Source organism: Peromyscus leucopus, chromosome 19 (genome assembly GCF_004664715.2).
Source record: "Peromyscus leucopus breed LL Stock chromosome 19, UCI_PerLeu_2.1, whole genome shotgun sequence".
NCBI classification, from domain to species: domain Eukaryota; kingdom Metazoa; phylum Chordata; class Mammalia; order Rodentia; family Cricetidae; genus Peromyscus; species Peromyscus leucopus.
The window spans coordinates 28,137,006-28,162,780 of NC_051079.1; the positions used below are offsets into that span (position 1 = coordinate 28,137,006).

Here is a 25,775-nt window from a genome sequence, read left to right on the forward strand (position 1 = left end):
GAGGTTATTTGGGAGTATACTCAGACTATTCAGTGTTTAATTATATAGAACTCATCAAAAGCAAGTCTTCATCCGTCCCCTGGCCTGCCTTAGAAAGAAAAAGGAAAATCTTCCTGCCAGGGCGCAGCTTCCAGTGCATCATAGACCCAGCCACTCATGAGACTCCATCCCGCCCTCAGCAAATATTTGCAGAGAGCTTTGTGGTGGACACTGCGGAAAGCCTCCCCTTCTGCCTCTGCGAGGCTGTGATGCGAGCCTAGGAGGAAGAGTCGGCAGCTGCGGGGCGGGAGGGCAGCTGCGAGCCAGTGCGGGCAAGGAGAGGCCGCAGGGCCTTCTGGGAGGGAGCCGCCCCTCACGCGGGGGCCATGTTGAGGCAGCCATCTTGCCGCCTTTGGAGACGCCAGTTCGATGGCCCTGGGCTGCACGGGAAGGAGAGAGCCCCGCGTGGAGTCCTGCCTTCTGCTGCTGCAGTTGTGTGAGGTACGGCTGGCTTCTCGATTTCATGGTTTGTGAGTGTGGTCTGAGCGGGATTTCCAGCTACCTGCGGCCGCTCGGGGCCCACGACCAGGCTGCTGCCCGGGTGAAGGCCCTGGTGGCCTTTGCGTGCTCCAACCCTGCTGCTGGTGATGCCGTGAGGTAACAGGGCCTTGGTTTTTCTTGGTAGCCTGGGGAGAGGATTTGCATCACCGTATGCAGGTGTTTACCACATGCAAAAACCCGCGCTTCCTTCTGACATCCCCCAAAGACAAGCTACAGTGAACAGGTCCCATTTTACAGGTGAAAGATCCGGGCGCCTAGACAGACCACTTAAGTTCCCATAACGAATGACCTGAAGTCTGAAATTTGACAAGTCTCCTTAAAAATCTTTCATAGGCAGGTGCATAAAGTAGATTGGTAACGGGTTTTCTTGGATTCTACTTTCGCAGGGGCAGAGGGGTAGGTCAGATTTTGGTTTTCATCACATACTAATCAATTAAAATATTTTTGGCCTAAAATACAACAACAACAACAAAAAACCTTCCCCCAAATTTATTGGGATGTAATTGGCAACATTTTATATAATTAAGTTGTATAATGTGATATTTTGTTATATTCATATGTCATAAAATGATAGCTACAACAGAGTTGCTTCTTTTGCCCCCAGCCTGTGTCGACCACTACTGTGGTTTTGCCTGTACAAAACTTGTGTCCAGCGTCTGACACTTAGCTTTTGAGATTCACCCAGGTCAAAGCATATAGTCCTTGTTCATTTACTCTTATTACTAAGCATTATTCAATTGTATGAATATATCACAGTTTATTCTATTGTGGGTGGATATTTTGGTTGTTGTGTAGAGTTTTGTTTTAAGCAATGATGCTAAAATGAATATTCATGTACGAGCTAACATATATGTATGGACATAGAATATTTTCTTTTGTGTTGGTACAAAGGTCTAGTTGATTGCCTAAATCACATTGTGCACATATATTTGACTTTTAAGAAACTACCATATAGAATATATTTCTCTTTATACACACACACACACACTCAAGACCCAGCCATACCACTCTTGGGCATATACCCAAAGAATGCTGATACATACCATAAAGATACATGCTCAGCTATGTTCATAGCAGCACTATTTGTAATAGCCAGAACCTGGAAACAACCTAGATGCCCATCAACGGAAGAATGGATGAAAAAAATGTGGTACATATACACAATGGAGTACTACTCGGCAGAGAAAAACAATGAAAGCATGAAATTTGCAGGCAAATGGATGGAACTAGAAAAAATCATCCTGAGTGAGGTAACCCAAACCCAGAAAGACAGTTATGGTATGTACTCACTCATTGGTGGATTCTAGATATAAAATGAACAATCAGACCACAACCCATAGATCCATAAAGGCTATATATATATTGAAAAAAAATAGCCAAATGAATGGAAACACATGAACTATGAACCAAAGGCTGAGGGGCTCCCAGCTGGATCAGGCCCTCTGAATAGGTGAGACAGTTGTTTGGCTTGATCAGTTTGGGAGGCATCTAGGCAGTGGGACCAAGTCCTGTGCTCATTGCATGAATTGGCTGTTTGAAACCAGGAACTTATACAGGGACACTTGGCTTAGTCTGGGAGGAAGGGACTGGACCTCCCTGGACTGAGTCTACCAAGTTGATCACAGTCCTCGGGGGAGGACTTGTCCTGGAGGAGGTAGGAATGGAGGGTGGGCTGGGGGTATGGGAGGGCGTGGGAGGGGAGAGAATAGGGGAACCTATGGCTGATATGTAGAACTGAATGGTATTGTAAAATAAAAAATATATATCACAAAAAAAAGAAACTACCATATAGAATATATTTCTCTTTATACACACACACACACACCACACACACACACACACACACACATTACATGATAGTAAAAGGGGGCCTGTGGGGGGAGAAAAGGTGTCCAAAGGGAGGAGAGAAAATGAAAGGATAGTAGGGAAAGACAAATTAGCACATGTTTTCTCTTTTATGTGGAGTCTATATTGAAATATATATATATATATACATATACATATATATATATATTTGTATACACACATTTATATTCATGATAGAGCAGACTATGTGAGGAGAAAAAAGGAGCCAGCAGGAGGTGGAAGGAGTGGTACGTGTACTATGGTGGGAGGGTGTATTGGTTAAGGTTCTCTAGGGAAACAGAACTGATAGAATGAAAATGTACACACACACACACACACACACACACACACACACACACACACGATTTATTAGAGTGGCTTACAGGTTATGGCCTGACTGTTTCACAATGCCTGTCAAATGGAAAGTCAAAGAATCCAGTAGTTGTTCAGTCCAGCAGGCCGATTGTCTCGGCTGCTCTTCAGTGTGCGCTACAGCCTTGAAGAAGTAGGCTCTAATGCCAGTGAAGGAGTGGACTTGCCAGGGAGAGTGAGGACAAGCAGACAAAGAGCAAGTGCTTGCTTCTGCATTGTGCTTTAGAGAGGCTGTTACCGGAAAGTGTGGTCCAGAGGAAAGGTGGGTTTCCCCACCTCAAAAGATCCTAATTTAGGGTGGATCTGCCCATTTCAAATGATTCTATCAAGAAAAATCCTTCCCAGGTGTACCCGCTGCTTGATTTTTAGTTAATTCCACATATGGTCACATTGACAACCAAGAATAGGTATCACAAAAGGCAAATATAAGAAAAGTAAAGTGATGCACATGAAGTGTCATAAGGCAAATATAAGAAAAGTAAAGTGATGCACATGAAGTGTCATAAAGAAACCCATTATTTTATACCCAGAAAACAATTAAAAATAAAACCCTGTCATATGTTTCCCTATAGTGATTGTACCATTGTGCATTCCTGTCAGTGGTCAATCAGAGTTTCCATTCCTGCACATGCTTGTTAACACTTGGTAAGGTCAGTCTTTCAAATTTGGAATTGTAATAGATAGGTAGTGGTTTATCATTTAATGTAGCCTGCATTTTCCTAGTGACTAATTGCCATTTTTTATAGTTTTCTATATCTGCACATTTCATGACTTCATTGTTCTTTACAGCTGAATAGTACTCATTGTGTATGTATAGATATAGATATCATATTTTTGTCATCCATTTATCAGTTGAAGGATATTTAGGTTGTTTCCATTTCCTAGCTATTGTGAATAGAGGGGCAAGTATCTGTGCAGTAGGATGTTGAGTCTTTTGGGCATATTCTGAGGAGTAGTATAGCTGGGTCATATAGTAGATTTATTTTTACTCTCTTGAGGGTTTTCTATACAGATTTCCAGAGTAGCAGGACCAGTTTGCAATCCCAACAATGGTGAATGAGGGTTCGGTTCCCTTTCCTCACACGTCCTCCCAGCATACGCTGTCAGGAGTTGTGTTGATCTTTGCATTCTGAGTGGGGTAAGATGAAATTTCAGTGTTGTTTCTATTTGCATTTCTCTAATTCCTCAATATGATGAGCATTTGAGCTATATGTTAGCAATCTTTATTTCTTCTTTTGAAAACTCTCTGTTCAAAACCATAAAAATATATATTATTTTATGCGTATGGATGTTTTGCCTACATATATGTCTGTACCATGTGTATACAGTGCCTGAAGAAAGCCAGAAGAGGGTGTTTAATCCCCTTGAAATGTAGATGAAGGTTATGAGTCACAATATGGTGCTGGGAATGGAACCCAGCTCCTCAGAAAGAGTTGCCACTGGCTTTTAGCCACTGAGCCACCTCTCTAGGCACCATAACTCATTTTTTGAATAGATCTTTTGCTTTCATGATTTGTTTTTTTAGCTTTATATAATCTGAATATTAATCCTCTGTCAACTGTATAGCTGGCAAAGATTTGGTCCCACTTTGGGATTCCTCTTCACTCAATTGATAGTTTTCTTATTTGTACAAAAGCTTTTTAGTTTTATGAGATTCCATTCATCAATTTTTGACCTTAATTCCTAGAAAAATTAAGCCTTATTAAGAAAGTCCTTGCCTACACCTATATCTTGTAGTGTTCTGCCTGGTTTCTTCTAGCAGTTTAAGCTTTCACATTGAGGTCTTTGATCTATTTGGAGTTAATTTTGTACAAGATGACAGATAAAGGTCTAATTTCCATATTCTACATGTAAACATCTAGTTTTTTCAACACCGTTTGTTGAAGATGCCATCTTTTCTCTAGTGTACACATTTGACATCTTTGTCAGTTGTCAGATAGCTATGATTGTGTACGCATGTTTGGGTCTTATGTTCTGGTTCATTGGTCTACAAGTCTGTTTTTTGTGCTGGTGCCATACTGTTTTTAATTACTATGGCTTTTTAATACGTCTTAAAATCTGGAACGGTAATCCCTCCAGCATTGTATTTTGTTTTGTTCAGGATTTCTTTGGCTATTTGACATCTTTTGTAGTTCCAAGATTCTGTGCATTTCTTGTATGTGTATGTGTTTCCTTGGTTTGGAGTTTCTTCTATAATGGTGATTATCTGGCCGATGACATTGACCTGGGATTCTTCTCCTTCATCTGTGCCTATAATTAAATACTTAGTCTTTTTAGGTATATGAGTGTTTGCGTGCATGCATGTCTGGGTACTATGTGTATGATTGATGTCCTTAGAAGCCAGAAGAGCTTGTCAGATAAATGAATTAGTCCACACAAGCAAAAATGAAAACTTTAAAGATGTACAGAAGGCAGTCCTTTCAGATCAGTTTTTCCCCTTTTGTAATGTATATTTAAGACTTCTCTGTCTTTTCATGGCTGGTAGCCCATTTCTTTTGTGTTGAATGACTGTCTTAGGGTTTCTATTGCTGTGAAGAGACACCATGACCACAATAACTTTTATAAAGGAAAACATTTAATTGGGGCTAGCTTACAGTTTCAGAGGTTTAGTCCATTATCATTATGGTAGAACATGGTGGCATGCAGGCAGAAATGGTGCTGGAGAAGCTGATAGTTCTACATCTTGACTGCAGGTAGCAGGTGGAGTCTGTGAGGGCCATAACTATTCAAACCACCATGATACCCCACTGTGTGCAGGTTATCTCACCCACGGAAGCCATCTCAATGCTTCTCTGTGTATTGATGACTATGACTAAAGTTGCTGTAATAGATGTTTTTGTGTGTATATGTTTTGAATTCCCATCTAAATACACACCAACCCATTGATTAAATGGTAAGAGTATGCTGCATTTTGTAAGAAACTACCCAATTGTCTTCCATCATGCCATAGCAATTGATTAGCAGCCAGCAGGAGTTTATATTGCTCCACTCTCTCTAGCTTTCGGTGGTGTAATTGTTCTGGATTTGGACCATTCTAAAAGTATGGAGTGCTATCTCATTTTTTTGCTTTAACATTTCTTGGGTAACCTATGATGGGGGCATTTTTCATTTACTCACCACCTTTATGCTTTCTTGGGTGCTTGGTCAACTTTTACACTGGTTGTCTATCTTATTTTTGAGTTTTAGGAGCCTTTGTGTTTTAAATATTCAATTAGGAAATGTCTCTTGCACATATTTTCCCCCAGTATATGGATTGTCTTTTCATATTGTCTCTAGCACAAGAGAAATTTAAATTTTAATGGTGTCTAGCTTATTCTCTTTTATGGATTTTGCCTTTGGTATCATATCATGTAGACTATCCTGTGTTTTTTAGTTTTTTAACTTGTATTTCACATTTAGTTTGGGGTCCATTTTGAGTTTGTATTTGTTAAAAATGTAAAGTTTGAGTCTAGATTTCTCTTTGGCATGTGATGCCCCATTATTTCCAACATCACTTATTGAATTCTTTCCTTTGCCGTGTAGCCTTTGTCCCTTGGTCAAACATCAGTGGACTGTATTTATGTGGGTCTAGTTCTTAGCTCTCTGTTTAGTTTAGATGACTATTAAAAATAATAATTTAAAAGATAATTTTACATATTTAGTGCCAGTACTACTCTATCTTGATTACCATAGCATAGATACATAATTAGTTTTTACATTGATCTGATACTCTAAGAATCAGTAAAGATGGTAATATTTTTGACTTTGCAGACAATATGGTCTCTGTTGGAATGACTTCATTTTTCAGTTGAAGGAAAGTTGTTTTGTTGATCCCTGTTGTATCCTGTAGCCCTGCTCAACTCAGTCATTAGTTCTAGTAAATTTTAAAAAAGTAATGTTTATTAAAGTAAAAGTCATATAACAAAGTCAACTACTCAAAAAATAAAGGTAACCTGATACATGTTATATAACAACCATTTATGCCTCATTCCAGGATATTTCTGTAAATGTAAAATCCTTACACATTAAGCAGTAACTCCTCATTTTCCTCTTACTCCAAGACCCTGACAATCATCATCCTATATTCCATCTATAGATTTAATCATTCTACATTTATCTGGTCAATGGAGTCAATCTACATGTCACTATGTCTGGCTTTTTAATCATGTTTTAGATATTGTTTCATCTTAAGTACAGGTCTGTACTTCATTCTTTCCCAGGCTGAGTAACAGTGTGTTGCTTGTATGTGCTGTGACTTCTTTATCCATTCATCCCCTTGAGGGACATTTGGGTTGTTTCTCCCTTTTGACTATTGTTAGGAATGCTGCCATGAATAAATATGCACATGCTTGCTTGGGCAGATGTTTTCAGTTCTTTTGGATATCTATCTACAAATGGAATAGTAGGTCAGATGGTCATTCTTTTCTACCTTTTGAAATTTAATAGTATCCTTTAAGATGTCATAAGAATTTTTACTTAAATGATTATACTTACAAATAATGAGCCTTGGTTTTTCCTTTGTGATTTAGATGTCTTTTTATTCCTATTTCTTACCTTATTACATAGTCTACAGTCCTCACATGTAATATTTGAATGGAAGTGGAAAGAGTACATATTTTTTTTTACTGATCTTAAGAGGAAAGTCGTATCTTTTTCCATTGAGCATGATGCTGAGAGATATCTTTTGGTAGGTGCCTTTTCAGAAGGTTGAGGAGGTCTTTATATTCACCCAATGCCTTTAAAAAATTAAATGTTGCATTTCATAAAATATTTATATCCATTTAACCAGTTTTCTCATTTGATTTTTTTACCATTGTGAATTATACTTTGTGTATGTGAATATGTGCATGTTGCTGCTAGCATGTGTGGAGGTTGGAGGAGAACTGGCTGGAATTGATTCTCTCCTACTATATAGATCCTGGGCATGGAACTCAGATGGGCAGGGTTGGTGCCAAGTGCCTTTACCTGCTGAGCTACTTTTCCAGCCTGGACTGATTTTTAATGTTAATATAACCCTGCATTTGTGGGATAACCTATTGGACATGGTGTACTCTCCTTTCAATTATATTAGATTTTATTGCAAAGACTTTGTTTAGAATTTTTGCCGTCTGTGTTCATAAGGGATACTAGCCTGTAGTTTTGTGTGACTTTTAATTTTTGTCTGTTGAATATAACTTATCAGGAGATTGATAAAGTGGCCTGCAGAGTTTCAGGATTAATTTGCATCCACCAAGCTGTGTAGTCATCACTGTAATCAGTTTTAGAACACTCCATCACCACTAAAAGTTTCTTCAAGTATTCACATTCATGGCCCTGATGCTATCCCCAGAAATAGGCAACGATGGAATAACTTTCTGGTTGTATACATTTGCTTTTTCTGGGCACCAAGTTCTTGAGGTTTATGTGTATTTACAAAGTGCATCTGTATTTTAGTTTTAGTGGCCACATATAATAATTCCATTGTATGCTTACCTGTTCCTCAACTGACAGACATTAGGTTGTTTTCATTTTTGGCTGTTTTGTTCCTATGCACGTTTGCATATAAGTCATTGAATGGTTACATGTTTTTATTGGAGTAGACAAACAAGCGGAAATGCCAAGTCATTGGGCCTTCACCATTAATTCCTTGAGGACAGACATGTGTTCATGGATTTTTAGTAATGCCTTGGTGGTCTCTGAGTGGGAACAGCTATATACTTGCCAACATAATGAATAGGTCATGAAACTGATCAGAAGTTATTTGTAACATGTTCTCATGTGAGCCTCTAGTTTTTATGAATACTGTCCTTCCCTCTTTAAGGAATTGTTTCTTTTTTTTTTTTTTTTTGAATTTTCTGCTTTTGCGTTTTGAGCTCACTTGTGACTGCTGTTCCTGCTCTTCTCTTTTAAAGTGCGCAACGGCGAATTGTTTCTTGATTCCTTGCAATCTTCTCAAATAACCCTGCAGATTTTACATGCCCTCCATTTGTGTCTCCATCAGAACCCCATAGATATATTCAGAAGTACTTTATGAGAAAAGCCACATAAGTAGAATAAAAGAGGCAGAGCCTTGTTTCCCTTGGCTCCAGTTAGCAGTGCTGCTGTGAATGTGTGTCCACAAGCTTTGGAGGAGCACCCAGTTTTAGTTCTTTTGTGTTTACATGTAGGAGCAAGTGACAGGGACAGATGAAAACAGCTTGAGAAACAGAAACAAAACCAAAAAATCCAGGCCAATATGATGGTTTAACAGGTAAAGGTGCTGGCTGCCAAGGTGGACAACCCGAGTTCGGTCCCTGGGACCCACACGGTGGAAAGAGAGCATCAACTCCTGAAAGGTGTCCTCTGATTTCCACAGGTGCGCCATGGCATGTGCACACCCACCTCTCCCAAAGAATGATAGAATACAAAAATCAGATCCAGGGTGATACATGGCACACAGCAGCACACGGTGGTGCATTAGTGCTGGGTGTCTTCTCTTTTGTCACTGTTACTTATGGAGTGTGTACAGTTTGCTTTGAACACAAGGCTACAGAAGAAGCCAAAACCAAACAGAAACATGTCCCATCCCGGTAAACAAAGGGAAGGAAACAGACGATTGACTTAAAACTTGAAGTTCTGATTCTCTTTGTAGTTCTTGAGGCTTCTGTTCCTGACACTGCCATTAAACCCCTGGGACTGCTGTTGCCTAGTGCTTCTGCCACTGTATTACCCTGATGATGGCTTATGGGATGAACATTGTGTAAATAGCCCTACTCCAATGGGCTGGATACAGTATACAACTGTTTAGGCATCTGATGTGGTCTAGATGAACTCCTTTGTTTAGAGATTCAGGTCTGGAAACAAGCAGGGTAGCATGTTCCCTTACCAAGCACTACCTCATTTTAACTAAGAAACAGGAAGCTTGATGGAGCCTGGAGGCAAGAGACTTTTAGCATAGAGAAGGTAGTATAAAAACTGTTGGGAGCCACTCACAAGATGAGCCAAAGTCTACAAACTGTTTAGCTGGTACAAAATGGCTCTCCATTTTCAAGTTAATCTTTTTAGACCCAAGGTTTAGATAGTGTTTTTGTTGTGGCTAAAGTAGGACCAGATTTGACTCGTATCACAGTTTCCATTTGTAAACAACTTTCCTCCTCAGCTAAACGGTCACTTTGCATCTTTTCGCCTGAAGGTTTGTTGATTTGCTTTGAGTGCTGTTAAATGACATAGAGATTCCTTGTATGTTTGAAAAACCAAAGGGTTTGCTAAAATCTCTCTGGAGTTAGTTTTTCACCCTCAGTCTCCTCAGGAGTCCAAAAATAATTAGCCCTGGAAACATACATACAAGTCCCATTATATAGACTGAGCAGGTTGTCCTTATATATATTTAGGAATGCTCACACATGCATGCTCGTACACACACACACACACACACACACACACACACGCATGCATATAACAATAGTTAATGAAGAAAAGAGGCCATGAATTTGAAGAAGAGCAAAGAGGGTTACATGGGAGAGTTTGAGGGAGGAAGAAGAATGGGAAATGATGAAACTACAGTCTCAAAAAAGAAAAGAATTAAGAAACTGACAATGGGATTGAGATCATGTCAGAAGACAAGGACTCAAAGGCTCAGCTGCTGTACTTAGGAGCTTCTCATTCCTCTGTCCCCAGAAGTAGTTAAGAACATGAACTCCAGAGCCAGGTGTCTATGTCAAGTTCTCCTCAGCCATTTCCAAGCTTTGTAAGTCTCAGAAGATTACTCAGATTTTCAAGCCATACTTCCCTCATATATGTGAGAATAAGAGTACTACTTTATAGGGCTGCAAAGATGAAGTAAGATAACATATTGTAGCATGTTATCTGACACATAGTAAGTGCTCAATGAAGCAGTAGACAAATGAAAAGCAGAAAATATCAGTTGTCTGTGAGGATGCCAGAGACTTGCTATCTGATACCTGATAACTAAAGGGCTTCATTACAGAGGTTTCCATTGTAATTTTAGAAATTGAGTTACTAACATTACTTGTCTTCATTTATTCATTGAGTGAAAATTAACTGGTATAGTACGTGTAAAGGTACTTTACAAAAGCAGGTTAATACTTGAAAGTAAACGGTATAACAAGAATGGGTATGGGTGGTTGGTTTGGCTTAGTAAGAACTCTCGCTCTGACACATGGATATCTGAGTTTGAATACCCAGAATCCATGTAAACAAGCTGATGTGGACATACATGCCTGTAACCCCAGCACTGCAGGGCAGTCAGGCAGGTCCTGGGAGCTCACTAGCCAGCCAGTCTAGCTGAACCAGTGAGCTTCCGAGTCACTGACAGACCTTGTCTTAGGGAATAAGGCAGAGAGCGATAGAGGAAGACAGTGGTGTTCCCTTCTGGCTTCTGCATGTGCATGCAAAAGTGTGGACACTGTAGACACTGGTGTCATATCAAGGCTATCTGTATTGCACCTTAAGATACCAAGAAAGGCGGTTCTGGACTGCCCAAGCTCCAAGTCTTAAATGTTTTAAGCATTGCCATTGTCCTTGTATTTATATAGTAGACCTGCAGCCAATAGCTGGACTACATAAGATAGATACAGAAAATGTACTTTTTAAGTTAGAATGCTTTTTTATCATAATGATAGCAGTATCCCGTGGAAAGGTATGGGAAACATGAGCATGTTTTAGAAGATACTGATAGATAGATGGATGGCTTTCCACTTCCACAGCCTTGATCTTCTGTATTGTACATTTGCTGTGCTTACTTATTTGCATTTCTAAGAGAAAGCTATTAATCTTTCTCCTAGATAACACTTGTTTACATAAAAATGTCATCTTTTGGAATAAAGGCTGTTATATTTGAAGCAGTTACAGGAGTCAGTTTCTCTTGCATTTAATATCCTGTGAAATCATAAGCACATGAGCATTGAAGACATGGGTGAGATAATCTTTTAGAGTTGTAGGCATCGGGGTTAAGCTCATTTTGAACAAATGTCATTTTCCTATGCACACACTAGCTGTCACATTGGCGTTTAAATGTCCACCTTATCGAGTTCTAAATGGGAACACTGTCAGTAGAGTGAGGAGAAAAAAAAAGTTGTAACTACATAAGTTCTATGAAAGCATGTTGGGAGTCACATAATGAAAAAGCAGATATTTTTATTATGATGTTTATCCATATTTGGCATTGCTGTAAATGGCTGACTAACATTTACTGCCAATTCAGTACAAATGTGTGGTTTGGGAATACCAGAACAGCAAATTTAAATGAAAAATAAAAGTTAAACATTTCCACACAAAATTTTACAGTCTGACATTTCACTGTGTAGGTAAAAAGACAGTTTTTAAACTACAGGTTATTCAGCATGAATAAAAAACTACAACTTTTATTTTTAAACAGGAGTCACTGGTTTTTAATTTTTACACATTTAAAAATTACTGTGATAAAAAATAATGAAAAAGCTTCTTAATAATGCCATACACAGTATAATATAGATTTGTCCCCATTATATAGCATTTGTTTAATATACAAAATAGAATATTGACACACTGAAATCTATATGTAGTTAAGCAGGTTATTTAGAAGGGTATTTTCATACAGCCATTTATCAGAAAATAAAATCCTTTCAGGCATGTTCTAGACAGAAGCCAACCCTTTCCTGAAAAACCTGGTTATCAGTTCTGATGGACCAGGCTGACTGAAAGTCTGGAAAGTGAGGAAACTTCCATCTGAAGTGGTTTGCAGTGTCTCCTGCACACTTTTATTTCACCTTCTAACACTGAAACCAGGCACATAAGAAACACATTCAACTACAGCTTATTGTTGGGTGACCAACCAAGATGTAAAGCTCACTGAAGGCTACCATGATCCTTGAATGTTGACAGAAGCAAGCATGATACTGCGGTTCATCCCATGGTGATACAGTCTCAGTACAGAAGACGGTTCATCCCATGGTAATACGGTCTCAGTACAGAAGAGGGGGCAAATACTGAGACGAGTGGCCAACTGGAATTGCTTGTCCTGTCCCATCCCTGCCCTGGCCCTACTCTGCAGTGCTGGGGAGGCTGGCTTCTTAACATGCTCACCAGAGTTCACCCTGCGCTCATTGTCAAGGACTGCACACACTAAACATGTCCCTTGTCCCTTTGGGGTGGTCTCACTTGTTGTTTTGTCTTTCCTAAGAGAAGGCTTACAATCCCTTCCCTTCCCAAAGCTTCCTGTCTTCTAACTTCTGCTTCTACAGTATCCCAAGTCAATGCCTAAAATACCCACAATGTCCCTTTTTGTCCTACCAGTAATTAAAGATAGTTTTCAAGATCTGTTGTAAGTCATGTAGACATTTCACCAACTCTCACTGAAGTTATTATAAATCTAAATAGTTTGGAATGGTATGAAACCACACACAGAAATCGAAGCTGCTCTCAAACAGTACCAAAGCTTTCTCACATCTACTCAATCAAAATGAGGATCGCTTTCTTCTTTCCTACAGAGCGAAGGCTCACTTTATCCATTTAATAGAAAGCTTCCTATTGTAGTTTTATGAATGTCTGTTGCCTTCTGTTAATAACAAAGCACATATATCTTTTTCTTTTCCTTTTTTCTTTTTTGGAGCTGTAATTTTTTTGAGAGCCAAGCTGGTTGGGACTGAAAGCAGATTTTTTGTGTGATGTGCTATTTGGTTTTAACCATATAACATTCCATAAATGTACAATAATCTATTTTTGAGAAGCTCATTTTGAAACTTAACACTGTCATTGATAATATTCAAGTGGTATTTCTTAGGCACCATAAATTTCACATCCAGCTGGGTTACAATTATCTTAAAGTACTTTGAGACCAATTTAAACCATTACAAAGTGAACATTCCCTTTTAGAGAGAATTAAAAAAGCAAAGGATTACATTTTTTTTATTAAATAATTTCTGCAAAATACTGAAAATAACAACATTCAAAAAGCATTCAAAGAAAACAAACATGTCCTCATTTTACTTGGAAATAAACTATTGTAGGATGGAAAGGATTAGTGTATTATTGATGACCTATGGGATTCTGTAGTATTTACATATTGCTGGTACCTCTATTCATATTATTGCCAAACTTCTAAAGCCTCTGTTTCTGTTAACCTGTGGGGAGGCTGCAATAACCCTGTTACTAGATGGTGCCTACCACTACATAAGCGCCATCTTTCTGTCCTCTTTATGTACGTTAGCGCAAGGGGGGATTTAATAAACTAACCCTGCACTGGCAGGGTCATGGTGGATAAAAATGGTTAGAATGGGAGGTGGGGAATTAGTCCCCTGGGATCTGATTGGGTCAAAGCCTCAACAACCCCCACTGCACACAGGGCCAGTTTCCATCTCCCTCTTCCTAGCTTAGAGCAAACCGGTTTTGACTTCCAAGACCACTGAAGCCTGTATGGATGCTCTCACACACTATAAATCATATAGGATATCCATCAACATTTCTTTGACCCCTACAAAAAATATATAACATGTCATGATAAAACAATCTCATCTAAAAATCATTCTTATTTTACACTATACAGCTATTTTACAATCATTTTAATAAATTGCATGTAAAGCTGCAGTAGCCCTTCCCTTCCCAGATTAGTGAATACCAATATGATATATATCTGAAACTATAACTAAATATAAAAATATATTAGAAGTTTCATATTTTTAATATTAGATTTTCAGTTTTCTATTACACAAATAATTTGGCCACCTTAAGTAGAAATCAAATTGTTTGTGGCTTAGTAAGTGTGTTAAGCTTTGAGTTTACAGAAAGTTGGTAAGGTGCACACAGAAAAGGCTACTACAGCTTCTGTTGTTTAAAATGAGAATTCTCAATGTGAAGAAGTTCACAAGACCTCTGTTAAATGCTATGGCACATGGAGGGATGTGTGGTTGGACAAACATGGATGCCTGACATTCAGTTCTAAATAACAAAAATCAGTAGCTGATTTCCTGTACCACCAGGAAAGCTAGACCAATTGGTGACAGGTGGGGATGTGAAAATGGGTGTCTAGCCATTCTTGATGTATTAGCGATTAGCTTGGGGGTAAAGTTTAATGAGAGAAGTAACTTGGGCTGATTTAAAACAATCTCTCTGCTTTGTCACATGATCTGGAATCATAAATTTGAAGCTGTTACACAAACCACTCCAGAAGGTCCTGAAAGAGTTGGTTATAAACTTTGTTGCCATCTCACCATTGTAGAGATGGAGCATTAGGTGAAAACTGGGCCTTTTGGTAGTTACTGTCTTACAATCAATCTTTTGTGACCATCATCCACAGTTTACCCAGAGGGTCACTGACTAGGTAGGTGCTCTACACCAGTTAGGACGGTAATCTGCACAACCTATCTAATTCTCCATGGAAGCAGATATATACAAAATAATAGCTTTTGACAGAAATACTGGAGATCTGAGTCAATTTTTGTGGTCTTCTGATAGCTAAGTGCCATCAGGGTAGAAGCACCAACCCATTTTCACACAGAAGATTAATGTTTAGAGTTTAGGAAAGCTATGAACTAGCTGCCCATCTTAAACAGCTGTACAATAACTTGAATACAAAAATTATTTAAGAAAAAAATGAGCAAGCATAGTTCACTGAATATAAAGGAAATTGTTAAAACCAGACAGTAATAGCTATAAAAGGCACAACTTCCCTTTTCTGATATACACTTGTAAACTTTTTTCAGGTTTCCATGCATAAATCAAAAATGCTATCTTAACTATACATGGGAAAAATACACCAACAGAAAGTCTAGAAGTTTTATCCAGCCAACTGAAAGTATGAGCAGAAAGCTGATCACATGGACTTTGGGCACTGGTGGTTTAGGTGCGGTCCTTCACCGATAGTGGAGATAGTGGCCATGCCTCCACGCAACTGTTTTTAGTTTCTGTGATACACCAACCAATACACTTCCCTGTCTGCTTCCCCATCACCTCCAAGTGATGGCTCAACTGCTTCTGTTGCCAAGTCTTGGCCCTCTAGAAACCACATGTAGTGCGTATTTAAAACAAAACAAGACAAAACCAAAAAGAACAACAAAACATCTACAAGACCAGTTGATAAGTTTGTACAGTAAAAGCTATAAATTCAACTTTCTTTAAGGCAACCTTTCTTAGTAAGGCAGTCATTTTTGATGAAACAGAAGCTTTTTGATGTTTCCATTCGTATATTTTGGTATCTGATTAGTGATGATTTCAGCTAACATCTCTGGGAATTCAATACTCATGGACTTATCCAAAAATGTTTGGAAGCAGTAGCTAAGGAGGTTCTCAACCACCTGCAAGAGAAGACACAGTCCGATGAGGCTTCAAAGCACAGCAGTGTGAGTGGCTTGTATCTGTTGCCCCTCCTTCCCCCCTCTTATCGAAAGTCGATTCTTTTGTCATACAGTATATCCTGACTACAGTTTCCCCTTCCTCTATTCCTCCTAGTTCTTCCTCCCCTCCCTCCTCCCTGGATCTACTCCCTTTCTGTCTCTCATTAGAAAAGAACAGGCTTCTAAGAGATAACAACCAAACATGACAGACTAAAATATAATAAGATAAAACAAAAGTTAGCATATTGGAGTTGAACAAGACAAAGAGCCCAAGAGAAGGAATAAGATTCAGGGACCCATTTGTTCACACACTCAGGAATCCCATAAAAAACACTAAACTGGAAATCATAATACATATGCAGAAGACCTGGTGTAGACTCTGTTCATGCTCTGTTGGCCTTTTTAAAAATTTGATCTAAAATATATCAGTATTTATTGGAATTCCCAGAGAAGAAAACTTATTGAAATAAAATGAGCACTTAAGTACAAAGACATTTTAAATTTCTTTGACCGTGTGCAGAATGAAAGCCTGGCACTTCCGGAATCCGAGCACTTAGCAGACTGAGGAGCAGGAGCAGGGGAACCTGTGACTTTGAGGCCAGCCTGGACCAGTACTGAAATACGGGAAATAAAACTAGTGTAATTTAACAGCTCTTTTGTGTAGAACAGGGAAATCTACTAAAAAAAAATAGGACTATTAAACTCTCTGATAACATGGTATTTTCATGGAAATGACTAGAATAGTAAGGAATAGTAAGACTTAAGAGAAATGTGTACAAAATTGAAGTCTACAAATTTAACTTGAATGATCACTAAAATATATAAACTGAGAGAGGTGGAATGACTTATTGGTATATAATTACATAATATATATGTGTGTGTATATATATGTATGTATGTGTATCTATATATATATATGTATATATATATATATAAAATGTACTAATTAAAACATATCTTATGTCCCACAAGATTATTATGTTTCTCTCTGTCTCTGTCTCTGTGTGTTTGAGACAGGATCTCTCTATGTCCTGGAGCTCATAGAGAGCCACTTGCCTCTACCTCAGCCTGTACTATGATTAAAGGCATGGGCACCACACCCAGCCTATGTTTTTCTTTTTGTTGTTGTTTTGGCTTTGTGTTTGATACTTACATCATGCATGGAGTCCAAAAGTTTTGTCAGTTGATAAAACCGCTGCCAATTCTGACTGGAGTTTCCTTCCCTTTTGACAATGGCTTTTCCAAGCTCTTTGATATAGGTCATTCGAATCTCATCAAATAACTCCTGGCTCTTCAGACCTTCCTTAGGAACTAAAAGGTAAGGTGAAGTTGGTTAAAGAATTTCCTTGCTGTAACTTGTCATGCACCAAGTAGGACATTTCATGCATACTTCATTGTTATAATGGACTTTTAATGCATTCTAAAATCCATGCATTTTCAAAGGACTGGGGGACTACAGCGAAGTGGAAGTCTAGGGTAATTGAGAACTGGGGGTCATAACCATGGGCAAGCCAATTGTTTTTTATCTTATAAAATGGGAGTTGGAAAAAAATGGGAGTTGGTGATGACAAGCCTCTTTTGAAGATTAAATAATAACTGATGATTTAGTTAACTTTGGCTGGTATTCTTCACTTTCAGTTACTTCTGTTTCCAGGTAGAAGGCTTTAGCAACAACTTCTATCCCACCAGCTACATAGTAAGCATATGTATCACATTGCTAGTTAATTAGAACTTAAACTTAGCAGGCACCATTAAAAACATGTTAGCATACTAAAATTTTATGATTATAAGAGGAAAGATGATCTTTACTTTGTCATCCCCTACATACAGGCCTTTCTAGGGAGCAAATATCTGTTTCTGTGCCCTTTTAAGAACTAGCCATACCTCTTGAAATCTGGATTGTAATATTGGGGTAACTTTTTTATTTTCATATTACTCTCCAATACTCAGTGGTACTAAGGGCTGATCATAGTCACTTGCTCTCGTGGTGTTACAATTTCTGTAGATGGCTACATTTCTCAAAGTGTGCTCCTACAAATACTGCTGTGGTAACATTGGTTAGGGGCAGGAAGAGTTGGGTAGTTTAATACAAAGATCTCTGAATGCCAGTACTTTTCAGAGACCCTAATCTGCATTCTCCAGATTTAGGGTTAGGTACTGTGTAATCCATGACTGTTGATGCCAGAGGGCAGACTGAGGAGCTGTGATAGAAGTTATAAAGTTGTAGATATTCACTGATGGCTCTTTGCACAAGTTTGCTATCCTATATATTGCGAAGTATCCTTTTACTACAGCTATTCAGTGTCTTCATTTCGTATTTTGTAAACACCATAAAGCTGGGAGATGTTTAAAAATCCTCTTTAAAATTATGCTTCCAGCATTCAGTTCATCTCCACTTTTCCTGACATTATGGATATATTTGAACTTATTTGGACTCCCTTATCTGGCATCTCTTACCATGACCCATCTTGTCCTCCTCTTGCCTTCCAGCTCCTACCTTCCACTTCTCATTGTGTCTTGTTGCACCCTCCACTGTGCCCACAAAAATTGGTAATCTGCATACTCTAGTTGTCATCCTTGAAATTAAGCATCTGTTTTTACCAGATTCCCCTTTGGGTTTATTATGTTTTTTTTTTTTAAGTTGTTTTTAGCCCACAAAGATATTTGTTATTTTCTATATAGGCAAATGTCAGTTTAAATGTATCTGTTTCCCACTCCCTTAGTCCTTTATTCCTTAATAAACGTGAGTTGCTACTTGCTTCGACCTAAGTTTATCCTGTAATAGTGTCTTGGTCAGAGTCCATGGTGGCGAGCACTTTCATCCTGGCTTCTAAGAAGCCTGCCGTGTTCTGGCTGTCTGTATTTACAGTGCTTGTTGACAAAACTGATTAGAACCTGCCTTGTCTCTAACTTCCTCTCCTCAGCATGCTTGTGCTTTGCTTCCTTTCTATATTGGCCTCTTTTTGCACCTTTGATGTTTTTTAATTTAAAAAATTGTATTTACTTAAAGGCACAGAGGATGTCAGATAGCAATCCATTTTTTAGTCACACAGTCGCATTTGGCTACCAGGATAATTATTTTGTGTAAGTCACGTCAGAGACTCCTGAGGATGCAAACACTCCGTTTACAACCTCCATACTGTACCAGCTGAGGTAGGAGCTGCTGAAAATACCACCAGGACAGGGGTGTCTACAGGCATATTAAGTGGTGTGTCAACTATCCCTGAGCTGGAGAGTTCAAAACAAACCTCACACAGCCTTCCATTGCAGTTTTTTGTTTCCCTTAAAGGAGCTGTTTAATACTTTATTGACAAGAAAAAACCAAAGTAGACCCAGTTTATTATTAATCATCATCTTCCTCTTCCTCCGTTTTTTTAAGCTTCACCATCTTTTTTACTGCATCTCCGCCCTCCCTCCATGCCTGCAGGCAATATTCTTTTCCTATTTTTCCTTCACTTCAGTGGGCTGTCCCTCATCCCACAGCTTCTCTGCAGTGCCACCAGGGAATTCAGCCCAGACATTCTCCTTTTTTTTCCTCTTTTACACTGGACTTTTTTATTTCCCTTTTAGGAGGGATGCAGGTTTTCATTTCTCTTTCTTGTCCACCTTTGTCCTGTCTGTAGTTTTTCATTTCTTAGCTGACATGCCTCCCATGAGCACATTTTACAAACAGCCGGAGGAACTGACTGAAGCTGGCAGTTTTGTACTAAGAATGCAGTTTTCTTTTTTGTTTCTGAGGATTGCCTTAGCTCATATGTAGTAGTTTCTCCTCTTTGCATAAACAAGGTGGGAGCAGAGAGAAGCCTTGATCTCCAGCCCTTGCCCCGAGATGTATTCCTGTTCTGATGAAGTACATCAGGTTTGGAGTTTATTCAAGCCAACAAAGATGGGAGACCCAGCAGCCCTGCCCTGCCCCTTGAGAGGAAGGGTGTGGGTTTTAGGTTTGGGAAAGTTGGGGTATCTTGCATGTGAGACAGACTTCCAACCCCTAGAATTTGGCCTAAGGCTTACTGCAGGCTGTCACATCAGCCTTCAGTTTTCATGAAATACTTCATGATTCTGTTTCCTTTGACAGTTTGAACTCTTTTAAGTGACTACTGTATCATCCACAGTATACACTTTCAACTAACCTATTTATCCTTCCACAATACACTATACCACTTCAACAGGCAATGTCAATGCCAGAGTAGTCCCAAATCTTCCCTTGTAACTGCTGTCGTTCACTTTACATATCCATGCATTTCAATAATCCAGTATTTGATTATTAATTAACTAAAAACACATTGTTTTGTGTGTGTTTGGGTGCTTTGCCTGATATGTGTGTGCCCCACAAGTCTATATGACAGAAGTCAGAAGAGGGCATAGGATCCCTGGGACTGGGGTTACAGACAGTTCTGAGCTGCCATGTGCTGCTGGGAACCAGTGAGCCATCTCTCCAGACCCCTGGTACCTGATTATTGTTACTCTCATAGTTATTTAATATTAAGACAAAAGTGACATTTTACCTCATGCATCCCTTTTCTAATATGCTTTCTTTCTTATGTAGCACATCCATAATTCTGACATATATTTTCCTTTCCTCTGAAAAACATTTTAAAATAGCTCATGTAAGATAGATGTAAAGGTGTTCACAAATTCCCTACCTTTTTTGTTTGTTTTTTTGAGAAAGTTTTTATTTTATCTATTACTTTCTTTCTTCAGATAGTCTTGATAGGTAGCCATGGCTGGCTTGAATTCCAGCCCTTGGCCTCTGGAGTGCTAGTATTCCAGGTGTCTGCTATCATGCCTGGCCCCATCTTCATTTCTGAGGGGTAATTCTGTTGGCTCTGTTGTCTGAGGTTGGTGGGGTCTATTTGTGTATTTGTTTTTGTTTTTCAACACTGTAAATATTTAACTTCAAATTCTTCTTATTTGCATGGTTTCTGATGTACGTTATAGAGTTGTTTTTTTTTTTTTTAAACTATGACTCTTTCAATATTTTTTTCATTTGTCTTTGGTTTTCTGTAATTTGAAGAGGATATGCCAAAATGAAGATTTTTTTTTGGGGGGGGGGGCTGGTGTTCTCTGAGCTTCCAAGACCCACATTTTGGTGCCTGTCTCTAATTTTAGAAATTTCTGAGCTTTTGGGACTTCTCCCTTTTTCCCTTCCCACTTCTGATGGTCTCCTCCAACCCTTTTAATTCTTTTTTTCTCTTTATAGTCTAGAAGTTTCTGTTGACCTCTGTTCACTGTTTCCTGGTTGCACTACAACTAATGATAATGCCTGTTGGAGCATTCTGAATCTGCATGCCAGCATCTTTTGTTTGTAGCATTTCCTTAGAGGAATGATTCCTTAGCAGTCTATGAATCTATTTCTATGTAGTGTCCTTAGCATAAACTGTAGTTATTTTAATTCCTACCTGATAACACCAATGGCTTGGGATCAGATTTAATGCTTGCTTTGTTTCTTGAAATTTGTGGCTTTTTATTGCCTTTTAGTATGGCCTTTCTTTTTGTTGAAAGCTAGACAAAAATTATCAGGACTGATGAAATTAGACATTTTGTGGGAGGCAGTATGTTAATCTGGCTAGGCTCTGGGTTATGTTTAATGTTGTTTATGGTACTGTGGTAGTTTGAATACAAATGGCCCCCATAGGCTCATATAATTTTGACTTTAGTTACCAGTGGAACTGTGAAAGGATTAGGAGGACTAGGAGGTGAGGCCTTGTTGGAGTGGGTGTGACCCTGTTAGAAGTGTGCCACTGTGGGGTAAGGTCTCCAAAGTCCACAACAGGCCCAGTCTTTGTCTGTCTGTCTGTCTCTCTCTGCTGCAGATCAGGATGTAGCTCTCAGCTACTTCTCCAGCACCACGCCTGCCTTTCTGCCCCCCCCCCATCATAATGGACTAAGCCTTTGAAGCTGTAAGCCAGGCCCCAATTAAATGCTTTCTCTTATGATTACGTTTCAGCTTTACTGACTCTGAACATTTCCTAGAAAACTATTTCCCTCTTTTCTTCCCTGTGAGTCAGGAGGGCTCTTATAAGGGGTCTAGTATCCTCTATTTGCTTTTTTCCAGGTCAGATATGGTCCTGATGAGCAGTTTCTCCTATAGGGCAGGCTTTGCTTTTCTTTGGAAAAACACTGTATGTACTTCCAATGCGTTCCTCCCCCTTTCTTACTGGAAGAAAAGTGAGTTTTCCTCTCCTCTTCACCACAAGTACCTGGTAGAATTTCTGAAGAAAGGCTGGACTGCTGGGCATGCTGAACATCAAACTATTCCTCATAGCCTCCCTCAGTTCCTTGGCATTGATGAACCTCCCTTTTGATTTTGTTAACTGTTCACAATTTATTAGAAAACAAAATCTCTAAACAGATAGCTCCCAATTTCTAATTCCATACTTCTTTTCATTCCTTTAAGAATACTGATTTGGTTTACACATTTTGGCAAATAATTATTCTGTCCTTACCCTTGATTTTATACTTTTTGTACAGTTGTTCACTTTTACCTCACTATTCTGTATTCCTATTGAGTTGGAAGGTCTTCAACAAAGAGAAGTGTATGTACCTTTTCTCTATTCCCTACAAGTGTGAAATCCAGTTGAAGTATTGAGTGAAAAGTCACTGAGCACGGGGTAGGGTTCAGTTCAGCTGTTTGTGCCGGGACTAAGAACTAACTGTTTTACCATAGGACAGACTGCTACCAAGTTTGCCTCTAAGCTAGCAGTGGGACCACTGTGAATGACATTCGGGGCTAGTGAGAAAAATCAAGGAAGTCAGAGGGGCCCTGAGAGAGGCTCTGGGAGAGGTTCTGGTGTTCTGTCCTGCCGTGCTGTCTCAGAAACCCTAATGATTCTTAGATTCTTTCTTTTAAAAATTACTCCTGATTCAAGTTTATTAACATGGAACCAAAAGTAAAACAACAAACAAGGTAGAACACATAATACCAAAATGAATTTTCAATATTCTACTTGTAGAGTACAATAATTTAATTGACAGATTTAACAATAAAATTCTGTCTGAAAAGATTCCTGTGGGGCAGAATCATAATCATCTCTGGCCCCTGTCCTCACTTTCCTTGTAAGAAAAAAAAATCAGTTTCCATGTTCATTTCTGTGTAATGAGCCATGTCCTGGTGAAACATCTCCTCTCCCTCATCCTTGATTTGGTCATTATGTTCTTTGCCATTTTCTCTTTATGGGTCATGAATTATTCTTGGGACATGCAAAAGTTCCTTTTAATAGCAAGTAACATATAATTATAAGAAAATACATCATGTGCAGTATATCAATGAGTGAATCAAGGCATTTGTAAATTTTTTAAAAAATGATATGTCTTCAGACCAGAAAGACAACTGAAAGTCAATGCTATCATTATTTTGATATTGTCATCTTTTAATCAAACATTAAGTAATATACCCGAGACAAAAAGGAATTCCCAAAGGTGGCAGTAGAATTGGAACTACACTTCAGGAAATGACTCAACTTCAAAATCCAATACATTTTTCTTCTTCCAACAGACTCAGTCATTCAGGTTCATGTGACTATGTATGTATGAATATGAACCTTTTCCATAACATTAATAAAACTGGCTTAAAGAAGTTCATCTAAAATATAATGGTCCCTTACATATAAAGACATATTTGACTCAGCTCTAGTAGGTGACAAAAGCTTTTTCTGAATTCTTTCTTATCAACGCCTAGATTCTTTTTTTTTTTTCATTTATTCAAACAACCAATATTTCATTGGGTACACCCTCCATGTTATGTTGTAGACTTGGTGATCTAGAGAAAGGATGGATACTTAGGACCTTGTAGTATTTATTTATTTTACATCCCTCCTGCAGTTTCCCCTCCCTCCTCCCTGTCCCCTCAACCCCCTTCCCACCCCCAGTTCACTCCTCCTCTTCTGTTTAGGAAAGAACAGGTCTCCCATGAGTATCAACAAAACATGGCACATCAAGTTGCAGTAAGACTAAGCACCTCCCCATGTAAAGGCTGGGCAAGGTGACCCAGACTGAAGAGTAGGGTCACAAAAGCCAGTAAAAGAGTTGGAGACAGGCATGTTCCTGCTGTTAGGAGTTCCACAAGAGGACCAGCTACACAACTGTAACATATATACAGAGTGTCTAGGTCAGTCCCATGCAGGCTCCTTGGTTGTAGGTTCAGTGTCTATGAGCCCCTATAAGCCCAGGTTAGTTGATTCTGTGAGTTTTCTTGTGGTGTCCTTAACCTCTCTCGCTCCTACAATCCTTTCTTCTCCTCTTCTGCATGATTTCCAGAACTCTGCCTTATGTTTGGTTGTGGGTCTGCATCTGTTTCCATTAGTTGCTAGATGACACCTCTCTGATGAGAATTGGGCTAGGCACCAATTTGGTCACAGATGGCCAGTTCAGGTTACATATCCCCTATTCCTAGGAGTCTTAGCTGGTGTTGTCCTTGTAGATTCCTGAGAGATTCATTGTTACTTGACTTTGAAATGCCACTCCCCACCCCTCTTCAGTATTCTCTTTCAGTACTCTCCCCATACACCCCTGCCCCAACCCCAACCTGATCACTCATGTTCCCATCCCCATCCTCCCACAGTCCACTTGTGAAATTTCTTCTATTTCCCCTTCCTAGGGAGATCCAGTGTCCCCCGTCCCCAAGAACCCTCCTTGTTACCTAGTCTTTTATGTGTCTGTGGACTGTTTTACAGCTAATATCCACTTATGAGTGAGTACATACCATATTGTCTTTTTAGGTCTGGATTACCTCACTGAGAATGAATTTTTCTAGTTCCAGCTACTTGTCTTGAAATTTCCTTGTTTTTAACAGTTGAGTAATACTCCATTATGTAAATGTATCACATTTTCTTTATTCATTCCTCAGTTTGAGGGACATCTAGGTTGTTTCCCGGTTCTGGCTATTACAAATAAAGCTGCTATGAACACAGCTGAGCAAGTGTCTTTGTGGAAAAAAATGAGCATACTTTGGGTATATGCCCAAGAGTGGTATAGCTGGGTCTTGTGGTAGACTGATTCCCAATTTTCTGAGAAACTGCCATACTAATTTCCAAAGTGGCTGTATAAGTTTACACTTCCATTAGAAGTGGAGGAGTGTTCCCCTTACTCCATGCCCTTGACAGGATGAGCTGTCACTTGTGATTTTGATCTTAACCATTCTGACATGTGTAAGATGAAATCTCAGTCATTTTGATTTGCATTTCCTTAATGGCTAAGAATGTTGAACATTTCTTTAAATGTTTCTTCTCAGCCAGTTGAGATTCCTCTGTTGAGAATTCTGTTTAGATCTGTATGCTATTTTTAATTGGATTATTTAGTTTGTTGGTGTCTAGTTTCTTGAGTTCTTTATATATTTTGGATATCAGCCTTCTGTCAGATGTGAAGTTGGTGGAAATATTTTTTCTATTTTGAGTGCTCCTATTGTCCTATTGATGGTGTCTTTTGCCTTAGAGAAGCTTTTCAGTTTCACGAGGTCCCAATTATTAATTGTTGATCTTAGTGCCTGCTATATTGGTGTTCTCTTCAGGAAGTGTCTCCTGCTAATGCATTCAAGGATATACTCTTCTCTCAGGTTCAGTGTATCTGGATTTATGTTGAAGTATTTGATCCACTTGGATTTGAGTATTGTGTAGGGTGATAGATATGGATCTATTTGCACTTACACATGCTGATGTCCAGTTGGACTAGCACCACTTGCTGAAGATGCATTCTTTTTTCCATTATGTAATTTTGGCTTCTTTGTCAAAAAATCAGGTGTCCATAGATGTGTAGATT

General features: G+C 38.9%; 1 protein-coding gene and 1 long non-coding RNA gene across 6 annotated transcripts in view; one reads left to right on the forward strand and one right to left on the reverse strand.

The window, feature by feature from the left end:
* Positions 1 to 359: 359 nt before the first annotated feature.
* Positions 360 to 25,775, forward strand: part of LOC119086257 — a 52,314-nt gene continuing 26,898 nt past the window's right edge. The window contains exon 1 of the long non-coding RNA XR_005089494.1: positions 360 to 480. This is a non-coding gene — a long non-coding RNA (uncharacterized LOC119086257). The remainder of the gene's footprint in view (positions 481 to 25,775) is intronic.
* Positions 11,831 to 25,775, reverse strand: part of Nr3c1 (nuclear receptor subfamily 3 group C member 1) — a 129,263-nt gene continuing 115,318 nt past the window's right edge. For all 5 annotated transcript variants that reach the window (XM_028859434.2, XM_028859432.2, XM_028859437.2 and 2 more), the window contains exons 8-9: positions 17,176 to 17,333; positions 11,831 to 15,983 (exon numbers count right to left, since the gene is read on the reverse strand). In XM_028859434.2, coding sequence (XP_028715267.1) covers positions 15,831 to 15,983; positions 17,176 to 17,333 — 311 coding nt within the window. In that variant the 3' untranslated portion in view covers positions 11,831 to 15,830. The remainder of the gene's footprint in view (positions 15,984 to 17,175; positions 17,334 to 25,775) is intronic.